Genomic DNA, 15,369 nt, shown 5'->3' with positions numbered 1-15,369 from the left:
TAGTTTACCTTAGGGTTCATTCTTGGTGTTGTACATTCTGTGGGTTTATGCAAACATTTAATGACGTGTGTCCATCATTATGATATACAGAGTATTTTCACTGCCTTAAAAATCCTCTGTGCTCTTGTTCATCTCTCTTCCCTCTCACTCCTGGCAACCACTGATCTTTTTAATTGTCACCATAGTTTTACCTTTCCCGAAAGTCATGTAATAGTTGGATTCATATGGCATGTAGCTTTCTTAGACTTCCTTTCAGTTAGTAATAAGCATTTTGGTTTCTCATGTCTTTTCATAGCATGATAGCTTGTTTCTTTTTAGCACTGAATAATATTCTGTTGTCTGGATGTATGTTTATTCATTCACCTGCTGAAGAGCAACCTGATTGCTAACAAGAGAAAGTTTTGTAAAAACAAGTTTTCTGATACTTGCATTTTCATTGCAACTGGAATGTGAACTTCATTTTAAGTGATATGTATGTGTCTGTGTGAACTTTTGCTTTTGACTGTATAGTTTCATCATTTAAGCTATTCAGTCTAACTTAAACTGTTTAGTTTTTAAAAGTCATACATCCCTTCTTGAGATTTTTTTCTATAAAATTAAAAAATTGGTCTTTATGGAGAGAAGAAGAAAAATACTTTAAGAAAATTTTAGAAGGTACTTCTCTTAATGATAATACCAGAAAAATATTGATCATTAGTGTTAACTTCCTTTTTGTTTTTGTAGGCTTTACGAGTGAAGTACGGAATTAGAGATGACATGGTCTTGCCATTTGAACCTGTGAGTACATAGATGATTCGGAATATTAATGTCCATCTTTTCATTAGAGGAAGAAAAGAGCTAACACTTGTAACAGAATTAAATAATTGGTTCAGTTCAGTTGAGTCTGTTAGTCGTGTCAGATTCTTTGTGACCCCATGGACAGCAGCACGCCAGGCCTCCCTGTCCATCACCAACTCACAGAGAATGAAAATAAGAGGGAGTTTAAGAGTTTACTTAGTTTAATTTGATATCTGCTGTGATGGATAAGAGCAAACAAAAAACTTAAACAGTAGGCATTTTCTTAGCTCTTGGCACCTGCAGTTCAAGAACAAACAAATAGTTTGCCTTTTAGTATCACCAATTCTGTAGTAACTTATTTTCTAATGTGGCAAATTTCCAGGCTTCTAAAGATAAAATTTTGCCATGTTACTCATGAATGTTTATGTTTTCATGTTAGTGTCTTTAGAAATGTAAATTACTGGTTAATATTAATAATTTTCATGGAGACTCCAGAAGACTTAATATAAATCAGAAAAAAGACCATCCATAAATTTAGTTGTTTACATCATTTCGCTGGCTTCCCAGGTGTCGCTAGTGGTAAAGAATCTGCCTGCCAATGCAGGATACATAAGAGACTAGGGTTCAATCCCTGGGTCTGGAAGATCCCCTGGAATAGGAAATGGCAACCTACTCCAGTATTCTTGCCTGAAGAATCTCATGGAGAGAGAAGCCTGGCAGGCTACAGTCCATAGGGTTGCAGAGTGTTTGACATGACTAAAATGATTTAGCACACATGCATGTATCATTTTGCCAGTTTTGAACATTATTCAGTAAATTATATGCCCAGTGAGGGCTTGAGAGCTGTGGAAGCTATATGTGTAGCAAGGAAAGGACGCTGTGGGGGTTGGTGCAGAGAATTTGGGTGGTTCCTATGGACAGTAGGAAGATAGATTCACATCTGGATGTTTTTCCTAATGTGTGGAGCTGACCTAATGATATATAAAATCTCATATGACTTCATTGGACAGTGGAGGCAAAGGACTATGCCCATAAGGCTGTTTTTATGTTCATTCAGTGTGAATAGTTTCACATTTCTCTTTTTTGCAGGTGCCAGTCATTGAAATCCCAGATTTTGGAAAGCTTTCTGCTGTAACTATATGTGATGAGTTGAAAATTCAGAGCCAGAATGACCGAGAAAAACTTGCAGAAGCAAAGGAGAAATTGTACCTAAGAGGTTTTTATGATGGTGTAAGTAATATTTTTGTTGTCATTTTTGTTTGATTTACATACTCCATGATCTTTGATTTCCTTCTTAGTGATTTAGAAAAAAAATATAGAAAAATTTAATATAATTTCAGCTGTGTCCTGATTTGAGAGGGATTACTATAAGATATGAACAAAGCTAGTGGAGGTGATGGAATTCCAGTTGAGCTGTTTCAAATCCGAAAAGATGATCCTGTGAAAGTGCTGCACTCAATATGCCAGCAAATTTGGAAAACTCAGCAGTGGCCACAGGACTGGAAAAGATCAGTTTTCATTCCAGTCCTAAAGAAAGGCAATGTCAAAGAATGTTCAAACTACTGCATAATTGTACTCATCTCACACACTAGCAAAGTAATGCTCAAAATTCTCCAAGCGAAGCTTCAGTAGTGTATGAACTGAGAGTTTCCACACGTTCAGTCTGGATTTAGAAAAGGCAGAGGAACCAGAGATCAAATTGCCAACATTCCTTGGATCACTGAAAAAGCAAGAAACTTCCAGAAAAACATGTATTTCTGCTTTATTGACTATGCCAAAGCCTTTGACTGTGGATCACCACAAACTGGAAAATTCTTCCAGAGATGGGAATACCAGACCACCTGACCTGCCTCCTGAGAAATCTGTATGCAGGTCAAGAAGCAACAGTTAGAACTAGACATGGAACAATGGACTGGTTCCAGATTGGGAAAAGAATACGTCAAGGTGGCGTACTGTCACTCTGCTTATTCAACTTACATTCAGAGAACATCATGTAAAATGCCGGGCTGAATGGAACACAGGCTGGAATCAAGATCGTCAGGAGGAATATCAATAACCTCAGATATGCAGATGACACCACCCTTATGGCAGAAAGCGAAGAGGTACTAAAGAGCCTCTTGATGAAAGTGAAAGAGGAGAGTGAAAAAGTTGGCTTAAAACTCAGCATTCAGAAAACTGAGATCATGGCATCAGGTCCCATCATTTCATGGCAAATAGATGGAGAAACAATGGAAACAGTGACAGACTTTATTTTCTTGGGCTACAAAATCACTGCAGATGTTAACTGCAGCCATGAAATTAAAAGATGCTTGCTCCTTGGAAGAAAAGTTGTGACCAACCTAGACAGCATATTAAAAAGCAGAGACATTACTTTGCCAACAAAGGTCCATCTAGTCAAAGCTATAGTTTTTCTGGTAGTCATGTATGGATGTGAGAGTTGGACCATAAAGAAAACTGAACGCCAAAGAATTGATGCTTTTGAACTGTGGTGTTGGAGAAGACTCTTGAGAGTCCCTTGGACTGCAAGGAGATCCAACCAATCCATCCTAAAGGAAATCAGTCCTGAATATTCATTGGAAGGACTGATGCTGAAGGTGAACTCCAGTACTTTGGCCACCTGATGCAAAGCACTGACTTGTTAGAAAAGACCCTAGTGCTGGGAAAGATTGAAGGCAGGAGGAGAAGGGGATGACAGAGGATGAGATGGTTGGATAGCATCACCGACTTGATGGACATGAATTTGAGTAAACTCCAGGAATTGGTGATGGACAGGGAAGCCTGGCGTGCTGCAGTCCATGGGGTCACAAAGAGTCAGACATGGCTGAGCAACTGAACTGAACTGATTATAAGATTATGTTCTTCTCTTTCCAAATTTCCTTTTTTTAATCTATTTTGGTCCAATAGTATTACAGAAGTTCCATTTTTGTGCCCCTAATCTCTGAGTGAGTTTCTCAAGAACATTTTTTTTTTTTTTTTAGTTTTTTATTTTTTACATTTTAAAATCTTTAATTCTTACATGCATTCCCAAACATGAACCCCCCTCCCACCTCCCTCCCCATAACATCTTTCTGGGTCATCCCCATGCACCAGCCCCAAGCATGCTGCATCCTGCGTCAGACATAGACTGGCGATTCAATTCACATGATAGTATACATGTTAGAATGTCATTCTCCCAAATCATCCCACCCTCTCCCTCTCCCTCTGAGTCCAAAAGTCCGTTATACACATCTGTGTCTCTTTCCCTGTCTTGCATACAGGGTCGTCATTGCCATCTTCCTAAATTCCATATATATGTGTTAGTATACTGTATTGGTGTTTTTCTTTCTGGCTTACTTCACTCTGTATAATCGGCTCCAGTTTCATCCATCTCATCAGAACTGATTCAAATGAATTCTTTTTAACGGCTGAGTAATACTCCATTGTGTATATGTACCACAGCTTTCTTATCCATTCATCTGCTGATGGACATCTAGGTTGTTTCCATGTCCTGGCTATTATAAACAGTGCTGCGATGAACATTGGGGTACATGTGTCTCTTTCAATTCTGGTTTCCTCGGTGTGTATGCCCAGCAGTGGGATTGCTGGGTCATAAGGGAGTTCTATTTGCAATTTTTTAAGGAATCTCCACACTGTTCTCCATAGTGGCTGTACTAGTTTGCATTCCCACCAACAGTGTAGGAGGGTTCCCTTTTTTCCACACCCTCTCCAGCATTTATTGCTTGCAGATTTTTGGATCGCAGCCATTCTGACTGGTGTGAAGTGGTACCTCATTGTGGTTTTGATTTCTCAAGAACATTTTTAAGGTTAGTTCGTCTTATTATGCAATACACGCCAAAGGTTTATTGCATGGACAATACCCGGTCCCTTTGTTCTCTTAATGAGATGAAATTTTAAATAAGCAGTTTCATTCAGTTCATTAATTTACTTGTTAATACAACTACTACATGACATCTTAGCACCATTTTTGAACCTCTCTTTTCTTCTTACTGTACATATGTTAATGTGGCTTACATTTCCATGGAAAGAAGGTGAGGCTAGAGAAAGTAAAAATCCAGTCAAGTTGTTAGTAACTTGAGGTTGAAATGAAGATTTTTAAGGCTGTAAATGAGAATGTTTTTTACTTTTGCTTTCTATTTCTCTGTATGACCAAATATTGTTTATATGTTTTCTTTAAAACTCAACTCATCCATGTTTTAGATGACACTAAAAGCCAACACTAATATAGCACTTACATATTCACTTATTTATATCTCAAAATGACCTTGCAAAGTAGGCACTTATTCCCATTTAACAGATAAGGAAATTGAGGTACTAAGACACTAAGTAATTTACCCAGTATCAGCCAGATAGCCAGGTCAAAGCAGAGCTGGAACTCAAACTAGGCAACTTGGCTCTAAGATTTGTGCTGTTAACCCCTGTGCCATGATGATCAATAATCTATAATTTCATAATGATGAATTAAATAGATGTGGAGCATTTTGGCACGTTAGAGGATTGGAGGTGAAAATAGAAAACATGTCTTTCCACTTAAGGTAGAAAGTGTTGGGAATTCCCTGGTGATCCTGTGGTTAGTACTCTGCATTCTCATTGCTGAAGGCCCAAGTTTGATCCCTGGATTGGGAACTAAAATCCTACAAGCTGTGAGGTATGGCCAAAAAACCCCCAAAATCTCAAAAATATAAAACCTGTTTGAAAGAGTCAACAGGAATCAGATAGATGGAGGTCAGTATCAGTCGGAAGGGAATGGTGTCTTAGCTCTGTGACAGCAGTGGGCAAGGCAGTACTTTGCCTGAGAATTAAATCTCCCCATTACATAAAAGGCAGAGTTGAGAAACCGTAGGCCTTCCTCTCAGAGCCAGGTTTATCACATGGCCAGGCAAAGGAGAATCCTTGCTGGCAACAGATGGAGTTGAAAAGAGAAACCTAATTGGGGCTGAGCTGCATTGGTTCCGTTCCTTCCCCCAAAGCCTTCAGGAGTGATGTGAGTTAGGGCAGAGGAGTTCTCTCCACATGGAAACCTAAGAAGTGGGAAGGAAGGAAGTGAACTTTTCTTTCTAATCATGTTCATAATACATATCCTGATTACACTAAAAGAAAAACAAGTGTGTTATAAGTATTAATTGTCCAAGCTGTGCCAAAATAAAGATGTATGGTTATAAATGTGATCAATTTCACACTAAAAATATCTTGGTTGTTTGTGGAGGTAAGTTTAGGTAGGAGAAAGTTTAAGGGGGGACCCAAAGCAAATTTTAATTGTATGTGTTTTTACACTTCTTATCCTTTTAGGTAATGTTGGTGGATGGATTTAAAGGACAGAAGGTCCAAGACGTGAAGAAGACTATTAGAAACAAGATGATTGACACTGTATGTAATAGACTATCCCCTGAAGGCTGTTTTAGAAGCGCTTTTGGTTCATAGACTTTACAATGTTAATTAGCAATTTTCGGTAGTGGAACCTGGAGCTGTATTAAAGATATAATTTTATTTACATATAAAATTGAAGACCTGTTTAATAGAAGCAATTCATTTAACCTGAACATCCCACCTGTAATGTTGATGAAGGTAATGGTCTAAAGTTGGCATGTGTAGATTACATACAGTGAACTTTAATGATGCTTTCTGGCAGTGACCATTTGCAGTAGTGGTAGTTAACAATTCTTTCTGTAGTGCTTTACTTCTTGCTTTCATCCTTTTGCCCCTCTTCACTTTTGTTTAATTTTTGTTGTTGTTGAGTTACTTAGCTGCTGAACTTTTGAAACTGAATTTTTGTTTTTGATAGTTACGTATCCCTGTAATACAGAGAGACTGTGGGCTGTAAGACTTGTTAAAAAAAGGCAGCAGTTTCCTCTCCATTCATCCACATCCTCTTAAATTTCTATTGCTTGGACAGGCTTTCTTTCATCTGTTTTGTTATTTATTTTAGTATCTCCACCTCTCTTACAGATCTCTAATCTAAACGCTTGAAGTGTAATTTAAAATTTTTTCAGTTTTAGGCATTAGCCATTGATTTCCTGCTATGAAAGATCACGATTTAACTCTTCTCCAACCTGTGTCTTCCCCTCTAACCTCACATTTGTATATACTTCTTCATCCCACATCTTCCTAGTATAGGTATATTATAACTTAGGTTAGAGAGGTAGTCAGTGTGTTGAGACATGGCTGATCCATAATGTAGTGTACAATGAGAATTTCTCTTCCTCAGCTTTTGATTTTCCTTGGAGTTAATAACTGTCTTTTTTTTCTTTCTCTACTTTTTTTTACTTTTAAATATAATTATAGACACTTCATCCCCAAACTCTGTCCAACTGTTTATTTTTCTTTTCTATACTTTCAAACATATCAGTGTGCTATTGTTTACATCTTAGAGAAAGTTCTCTCAGAGCCTTCCAGCCTGTTGTAGTCATCTGGACTGGTTGCTTACTGTAGGCGGGCACAAATGTCATCTGGGATGTTCCTCCACTGTTGCTTAGGATTTCCTTTGTTTTTTTTGAGTTGAATCTCCTTGATCCCATGGGTGCTTCTTTCTTATTTACTTTCTTGTTTTGTTGAAGCTCTGCCTCTAGAAATGTTCCTGGAAAAGGGTACTTGGAAGGTAAATTTTGTGACCTTCTATATCTGAAATATCTTTATTCTGTCCTCATACTTGAATGCTTGGATGCAGGATTCTGGTTTAGAAATAATTTTCCCTTAAAAATTTGAAGGCCATTACCCATGGTGTTCTGGTTTGGTGATGCTGTTAAGAAGGCCAAAACTGGTATGGCATGATCTATGTCTCTCCTCCCTCCCCAAGTGTATAGCATCCTCTCTTTTGAAATTTCATGATGATTTATTTGGTGTAGATTAGTTTTCATTCATTCTTCAGGGTGTAGGATCGGCTCCTTCAGTCTGGAAACTTACGTTCTTCAATTCTGGGAAAATTAACTTTTTGTTTAATTGTTTTATCCCTTCTTATTCTTTATTTTTGTTTTCAGAATTCTTTCTATTCAGATATTGGCTCTATTAGACTCTGGAAGTTCTTTTGCTTTTCCTTCTGGGGGAGTCCCTCAACTTTTTCTTCCTATGAGTTTTTGTGCATTTGTTTACTCTGTTTTTTATATCAGCTCCACATGCTTGTGCACGTATGTATAAATAAATATTCCTAAAAAATCACTAGATTTTTTTCTTTGTGTAGAAAATTTCAAACATAAAAAAGTAGAGTAGTGTAATGAATTCCTGTATACCTCTTACTCAGCTTGAGCATTTACCAACTCAGAGCCAGTTTAAGGACTTATGTTTGTTATCTGATCTTTCGTGATAGGATGCTGCAATTCTTATTTCATGAATATGAAATTTTAATTTCTTATTAGTCTGAGGAAGGCTATTGATTTTTAAGAGTGCATGCAAAAAGATGATGGGAACCTTTTTGGATATAGGTAGGACTTGTCACTGGGAGAGATCTGGAAGGTCCATTTGGGCCAGAGGGAAGCCCTGATGTTAGCCTTGTTGTTAATGAGGGCGTTGTGGTTTGTTAGGTTCCCCTCAGAAGATTCTTCAGTTTCTGGCTTAAAGGGTCTAAGCTAAGTGAACATTCTGGGAGCTAACATGAAGGAAGATTGCTAGAGTGGGTATCAGTACCCCTGTGCTGACTTTCTCTTAACCCCCCTCTTTTCACTATGAAACCCATTCCCTCAACTTTGTCCTCCGGTTGGGAAACTGTGTTGTCCTCTCCGGAGCGTAAACCCTCATTGCTCTGCAGGCACAGGGAGAGGCAGCTACTGGTTTCCGTAGTGTGGGGTTAGGGTATCTGGTCCTAACTTCTTTAAAAGACTTCAGTTAGTCTTCCTCTTCCCAGCCTCATGTTACCTCCTTTTCCAGAACTGTCTTGTGCCACAAATCTTGAGTCTTTTGGAGGTTCTGTAATGCAAGTGAAGTGAAGTGAAAGTAGCTCAGTTGTGTCTGACTCTTTGCAACCCTATGGACTATCCAGTCCGTGGAATTCTCCAGGCCAGAATACAGGAGTGGGTAGCCTTTCCCTTCTCCGGGGGTTCTTCCCAACCCAGGGATTGAACCCAGGCCCCTGCATTGCAGGCAGATTCTTCACCAACTGAGCCACAAGAATTCAGCTTTCTCTCCTGTGGGCTTAGGATTCAGCTAGCTTCCTTTGGTCCACTAATCCAATTGTCAGTCATTCTGCTTTTTAGTTTCCAAAATTTGGTTGATGTTATTTCTCTCCCATTCTTGTCTTTATAACTTCATACCATTAAAAAGAAAACCTCTTTGTTGTCATTTGTTCCAATTTCGAGAAGGAGCAGAGTTAATTGAGTGTCTGTTTTTAATTTACCATTGTTAAACCAAAGTCCTGCCTGTTTCAGTATGAAGAGCTTGCATTAAGTACACAGAGCAGTGAATCATTTTATGAATAACAATGCTGAATCTTATTTTAAAAAACTATCCTAATAAGCTTGGGATTGTAACACCTTAAGAGATAATTGTTTTAATAGTAAAAATAAAATTTATGGTCAGTTTTCTAGTGGGAATTTTTCATGATACTATAAATCTTTAGTAATATTATTTTCCATATCTAGTTTTCATGCATGTGTTTTTTTAAATGCAGTTCCATGCATTTAGTTTCCAATTTTTATGTTTTTCTTATAACAAAAATAGAAGGCTGCCATAGCCTTCAAACCATAGTAGTAGAAGCTGTTAAACATTTTTTACTCTGCAAAGGAATAAGCTGTACCTAGGGAAGGTGATCCACCTAATTAATAAAGATGCAGGCCTTTTCAGAAACAAGTGGTATACAGTAAGAAAGGCAAATAACTTCTACTCTGGGAAGAGGGAGGACATAGTGAAAACTTGCAATTTAGTTATTAGTGGTAGAGCATTTTTTTTTTAAGTTACTTCTTTTCTTATCCTTGAGGAATAGAGATTGCTTTGACATAGTATCTGACATATTTTTATTTACTTTCATCTAGGGAGATGCATATATTTACATGGAACCAGAGAAACAAGTTATGTCCAGGTCTTCAGATGAATGCGTTGTGGCCCTGTGTGACCAGTGGTTAGTTTCTTTTATAGATAGCAAGCAGAAATTTTTTCCTGTCACTTTGCTTATCCTTGACTTTTTTTTTTAAATCAATTTGTCCACTCCCAGGTACTTGGATTATGGAGAAGAGAACTGGAAAAAACAGACATCCCAATGCTTAAAGAACCTGGAAACGTAAGATGGGAGAAGGTGCTGGGGAAGGGGGAGTGTTAGTTGCTCAGTCATGTCCAACTTTGTGAGTCTGGACTGTAGCCTGCTAGGCTCCTTCCATGGAATTCTTCAGGCAAGAATACTAGAGTGGGTTGCCATTCCCTTCTCAAGGGGAAGGGGAAGGAGATGAGAAACGGGGAAGACAGTGAAGCTGAAGAGGAGAAACACTTTATATTCTGCTCTGTCCAGGTACTGTGAGGAGACTAGGAGGAATTTTGAAGCAACCTTAGATTGGCTGCAGGAACACGCTTGCTCGAGAACTTACGGCTTAGGTAAGCAAACTTCAGGTTTCCGTGTGAATGACTTTTCCGGTTACATAGCAGGTTAACCCTTTGCCATTTTCCCTTCTCTTCCATTGTTTTTCTGAGCTGGAAGTGAGAGGTTTTTGGTTAGTGGGTGAGAGAAACTAGGATCTGGTCCCCGCTCCTGTTCATCTGATGGTAGAAGTATCTAACCCATATAGTTTTATGGTGCAGTTATTTTTAATAGAAAATTTCTAGTGCTTCACCATTAAAAAAAAATTTATCAGTTTATATTATTCAAGTAAATTTAAGAACTTACAGAAGTAGCTTTGTCAGTACTAGAGACCTGCTTTTGAAAATGTGAATTCTGGGAATGAAGTGTCTCTTAGATTCATCTTATGCGAATTTTCTTCCTTTTACTTGTAGGTACTCGTTTGCCGTGGGATGAGCAGTGGCTGATTGAATCGCTCTCTGACTCTACTATTTACATGGCCTTTTACACAGTTGCACACCTGCTGCAGGGAGGTAACTTGCGTGGGCAAGCAGAGTCTCCGTTGGGCATCAGGTTGGTAAATGGATAGAGGAAGAAAGGTGATTTGTTAGCATGAGATATAATCTTTTGATTTATGTATTGAAAATGCATTTTTTAAAAAAATTAATTTATTTTTGGATGCATTTGATCTTAGTTGAGGCAATATCTTTGTTGTGGCCTTCCGGATCTTTAGATGCAGTGCAAGGACTTTTCAGTGCTCAAGCTTCCTCTCTAATTGTGGTGTGCAGGCTTCAGAGCGCATGGGTTCTATAGTTGCAGAATGTGGGCTTATTTGCCCCTTAGCAAGTGGGATCTTAGTTCCCCAACCAGGGATTGAATCCATGTCCCCTGCATTGGAAGGCAGATTCTTAACCCCTGGACCACCAGAGAAGTCCCTGAAAATACTTTCTAATAATTAGTTTTTATAAGAATTCATTTAGTGGAATTTTGTTACGATGGTTTTGCTGTTGAATTGAGAAAAAGTAATAAATAACCCCTCTGTTACCCACTCTTTATCCTTATGGGAGTCTCTTGTTCTCATTTGTTACTGTAGAACAGAGAAAATGATTTCTGGGACTTCAGTGGTGGTCCAGGAGTTAAGAATCTACCTTGAAATGCACGGGATGCAGGTTTAATCCCTAGTCGGGGAACTAAGATCCTACATGCTGAGGAGCAACTAAGGCCGAGTTGTGCAACTGCTGAGCCTGTGTGCCACAACGAAAGAGTCTGTGTACTGAAATGAAAGATCTGGCATGATGCAATGACAATCCCCCATGCCGCAGCTAAGACTCAGCACAGCCAAATAAATGAATAAATAGAATAAATACTTAAAAAGAAAATAGATTTCTACTTCATGGTTGGATTAGAATGCTGTTTTTTTTTCAAAGAAACTATATATGTTCTATTGTTGTTTATTCGTTACTTTTGTTTTAATACAGACCACAGCAAATGACCAAGGAGGTTTGGGATTATATTTTCTTCAAGGAAGCTCCATTTCCTAAGACTCAGATCCCAAAGGAAAAATTAGATCAGTTAAAGCAGGAATTTGTGTTCTGGTATCCTGTGGATCTTCGAGCCTCTGGCAAGGATCTTATTCCAAATCATCTTTCATATTTCCTTTATAATCATGTGGCTATGTGGCCAGAAGAATGGTGAGTGCTAAAAAAGATGTAAACTAAACGTATTGATTATTGACAAGGGTTCCTTGTGGCTTCAAATATACTGATGTTATTGTAGAGGGTAAGGTTAGATTTGCCAATACATTCTTTCTCTTACATTAAATGTACGGAAGGAGAAAGTACACCTTCTCCTATTATATCCAGAAATTCTCGTACCTGCTTTGGGCTGCCAAAGCATTTCACATTTCAGATACTTTGATGGTCAATCAAATATGCTTGACCTATTACATGACTCATTTGACCTGTTAAGATGCTGAAATAACAGGCAGTTTCAAACAGAGCCTAGGTCATTAGAATGGGAAGGAAACATCCCTTTAGAGCTGAGAGCCCCAAGTTTCCAGTATTAAGTCATGATGTTCTGACTAGAATCTGGATCAGAGATGCATTTTTAATACCATGTGCTCAAGAGTATTCCTTCTGTCATCTTCCCTTTTGACCCAGACATGTCCCTGTGTCTTTCTCTCCTGTCTTCAAGTAGCTGGAGAAACAAACACCTCCCACTATTCAAATTTTATTTTGCAGAACCGAAGCAATCTCATGGAACTTCTTGTATTTAGGGTGAGATTGCATTTAGAATGAGATTACATTTTCTTTCTCAAGAATAAAAGAAAGATTTTGAAGAAGAGGAATAAAATAAATCTGATGTGGTTCTTGTCATTCAGTTAGTTTTCTCTGTTGGTTTAAATGTGTTTTTGGAGAAATCAGGTGTCTTTAAAGTACTTGTTAGTAACATGGTTGAATATTTATCCCATTGCATCAAGTTTTGGACATATATGAGGGTGTTAAAATTATAGATAAGTGATAGCTTCAGGTGCTTATGTTACCACTGTTATAATCACTTTTAGTAACTCATGTAATTTTCACTGCAACTTTTCGTGGAAGATGATCTATCCCTGGTGGCACAGTGGGAAAGAATCCACCTGCAATGCAGGAGATGTGGGTTCAATCCCTGGGTCGGGAAGATCCCCTGGAGAAGAAAATAGCAACCCACTTCAGTATTCCTGCCTGGGAAATCCCATGGACAGAGGCCCCTGACGGGCTGCAGTCCATGGGGTTGCAAAAGAGTCAGACACAGCTTAGTGACTAAACAACAAAGATCTTTTTATATCTCTATATATAGCCCGACCTGTATTTTTAAGATAGTTCATAGTATTTCATTGTATGACTGCACCATAATTTATAAACCAGTCCTTTTACTAATGGATACTTGTTTTCATTTGTTTCCTGTTATAAACAGGACTCAATAAATATCCCTGCACATTTGCCTTAAGAAATGTTTATGACTCTTAGCATTTACCTCAAGTTTTTAAGGCTAAACCATAATCTTTAAATTTTATTTTCTATCTTTAAACATTTACCTGTCAAGTGATAAATGGCCTGTAGCTGTGAGAGCGAATGGACATCTCCTCCTCAACTCTGAGAAGGTAATGCTTATTACCTCTTGAAATGTTAGAATTCTGCAGAAATGTTTTTCAGATTTAGGATGTTGTACTTTCTTAAAGAAATAAAGAATATGAAAATCAGAGAGTTAAAAATCTTGCATTTAAAAGTTTTAGTATTACCAGTGTAAATTAAAGATTTATCTTTAAAATTGAGTAAGTGGAGTAGATAGTATTAATTGAGAGGTGGGATGAAGAAAACTTTCCTATATAATAATTGTCTTAGAGTGACAGAGTGACAGATTGTTATCAGAGAAGAGAGACAGAGAAAGGGACAGGAAATATAAAGATTTTAGCTTTGTGATCCTACAATATCTTTCTCATTAAGTTGAGAAAATAATTTGATGGTTTTTTGTTTTTTACTGTGACCAGCCACTAAATTAGAATAATAGAATTCTGGAGCCTGTAGGATTCTTAAGTGTTATTTAATGCTTCTTTCCAGACAGTATCTCTCTCCCTATACTACTGCAACTTCCCCTATTGCTACTAAGGATACTACAGTTATACTAGTAGTATCATAGTAGTATAATGATAGTACATATATTAATATATATGATTTTTTTAATGCTTCATAAGTATCTGATTATTCAGTATCCTCAACAGGAGTTATACCAACCTCTTGACAAGCCCTTTTTTGCCCCATAATGCCTTTGTGCACATGAGAAAGGGGCACGCTTCCTCAACTAAACAAAAAAATTAAATTGCAATGTTATATATTTCTCATTAATAACAATTTTAACAAGTTGGACCTGTTCCAACCATTGAATCTTGATATATCTGATGGAATATTAATGATCAAAGAATATTCATTGCTGTATCATAATGAAAATAGTTATAGATTTAAACAAATAGCAGATGAGATGAATTGCAAAATGGGATATTTTTTTAACCAGTGCCCTAACAGGGAATAAAAAAAGTTCATTTAGGATAACTTGTACATTAGGCTGAAAAATAGCTACTTTATAGATTTTGTTAAATCAGCAAGGACTTTTGATTGTTGAACTCATTTTTTCTTTGTAGGTCAAAGTGGAACTGTATATGTATTTACATATATATGTGTGTGCATGTGTGTATATGAGAGTACAAATATAAATCCTGCTATTAATATAACATGATGTTTCCTTTGGTCTCCACATTGTTGTGTTATATATATACTGTATGTTCCTGGTAGAGGGCTTTCCTGGTGGCTCAGACAGTAAAGAATCTGCTTGCAATTCAGGACATCCCATATTCAATCCCTGGATCAGGAAGATCTGCTGGAGAAGGGAATGGCTACCCACTCCACTATTCTTGCCTGGAGAATTCCATGGACAGAGGAGCCATAGGGTCGCAAAGAGTCGGACATGCCTGAGCGACTAACACTTTCACTTAAGTTTCATACTCATTTTATTACAAGATTTTACTGCTCTGTAGTAGAAACTTGATAGAATGGCCACTTCTCTTTGGTGTTAGCAAAGTTACCAAGCATAGCAGTGTTTTAAACAGTAAAGATTGGTGGGCTGTGCACAGTGCCTACTTACTTGTGCTGCCCCGAGGCAGAGCACAACTTGAATAAGCAACTGTTGTGACCCTAATGACAAGAAGTTTCCTAAAGTCCTAATTTTGACCTAATGAGCTTGTCCATTCATTTCTGAATGACTCTAATTGTTACAAAGCTCTTATAACCAGCTGAAGTGTTCCATAGTTATAGTGTAATCATTCCACATGTCTAAACCAATTCCCAAGCAACAGTGTCAGTTAATGGAAAGAGCCATGGACTGAGTGTCTCACAGGAGATGTTGTCCTGGCTTTGTCACTGACAAGATTAGTTACTCAGGCAAGTCATTGTATTGACTGGATTTCAAGTTTTTCCTCTGTAAAATAAGTGTAAGGTGTCTTTTCCTTTGCATGTTTCTAATCCTTTTTATCTTTATCTAATTATAGCCTGCTCATTTAATTTGAGGTGGCTGATCTGGTTTATTTTATT

The 15,369-nt window shown here is 37.7% G+C and overlaps 1 protein-coding gene across 1 annotated transcript in view; it reads left to right on the top strand.

Annotated features, from left to right (window-relative positions):
* Positions 1-15,369, top strand: part of LARS1 (leucyl-tRNA synthetase 1) — a 66,196-nt gene that overhangs the window by 25,463 nt on the left and 25,364 nt on the right. Inside the window, exons 13-21 of the mRNA XM_069592329.1 lie at positions 724-777; positions 1,867-2,007; positions 6,064-6,141; positions 9,732-9,817; positions 9,911-9,976; positions 10,202-10,284; positions 10,681-10,819; positions 11,725-11,937; positions 13,331-13,388. Coding sequence (XP_069448430.1) covers positions 724-777; positions 1,867-2,007; positions 6,064-6,141; positions 9,732-9,817; positions 9,911-9,976; positions 10,202-10,284; positions 10,681-10,819; positions 11,725-11,937; positions 13,331-13,388 — 918 coding nt within the window. The remainder of the gene's footprint in view (positions 1-723; positions 778-1,866; positions 2,008-6,063; positions 6,142-9,731; positions 9,818-9,910; positions 9,977-10,201; positions 10,285-10,680; positions 10,820-11,724; positions 11,938-13,330; positions 13,389-15,369) is intronic.

Source organism: Ovis canadensis, chromosome 5 (assembly GCF_042477335.2).
Source record: "Ovis canadensis isolate MfBH-ARS-UI-01 breed Bighorn chromosome 5, ARS-UI_OviCan_v2, whole genome shotgun sequence".
Lineage (NCBI taxonomy): Eukaryota > Metazoa > Chordata > Mammalia > Artiodactyla > Bovidae > Ovis > Ovis canadensis.
Note: the sequence above shows the minus strand (reverse complement) of the source record. Positions and strands in the feature narration are given on the sequence as shown.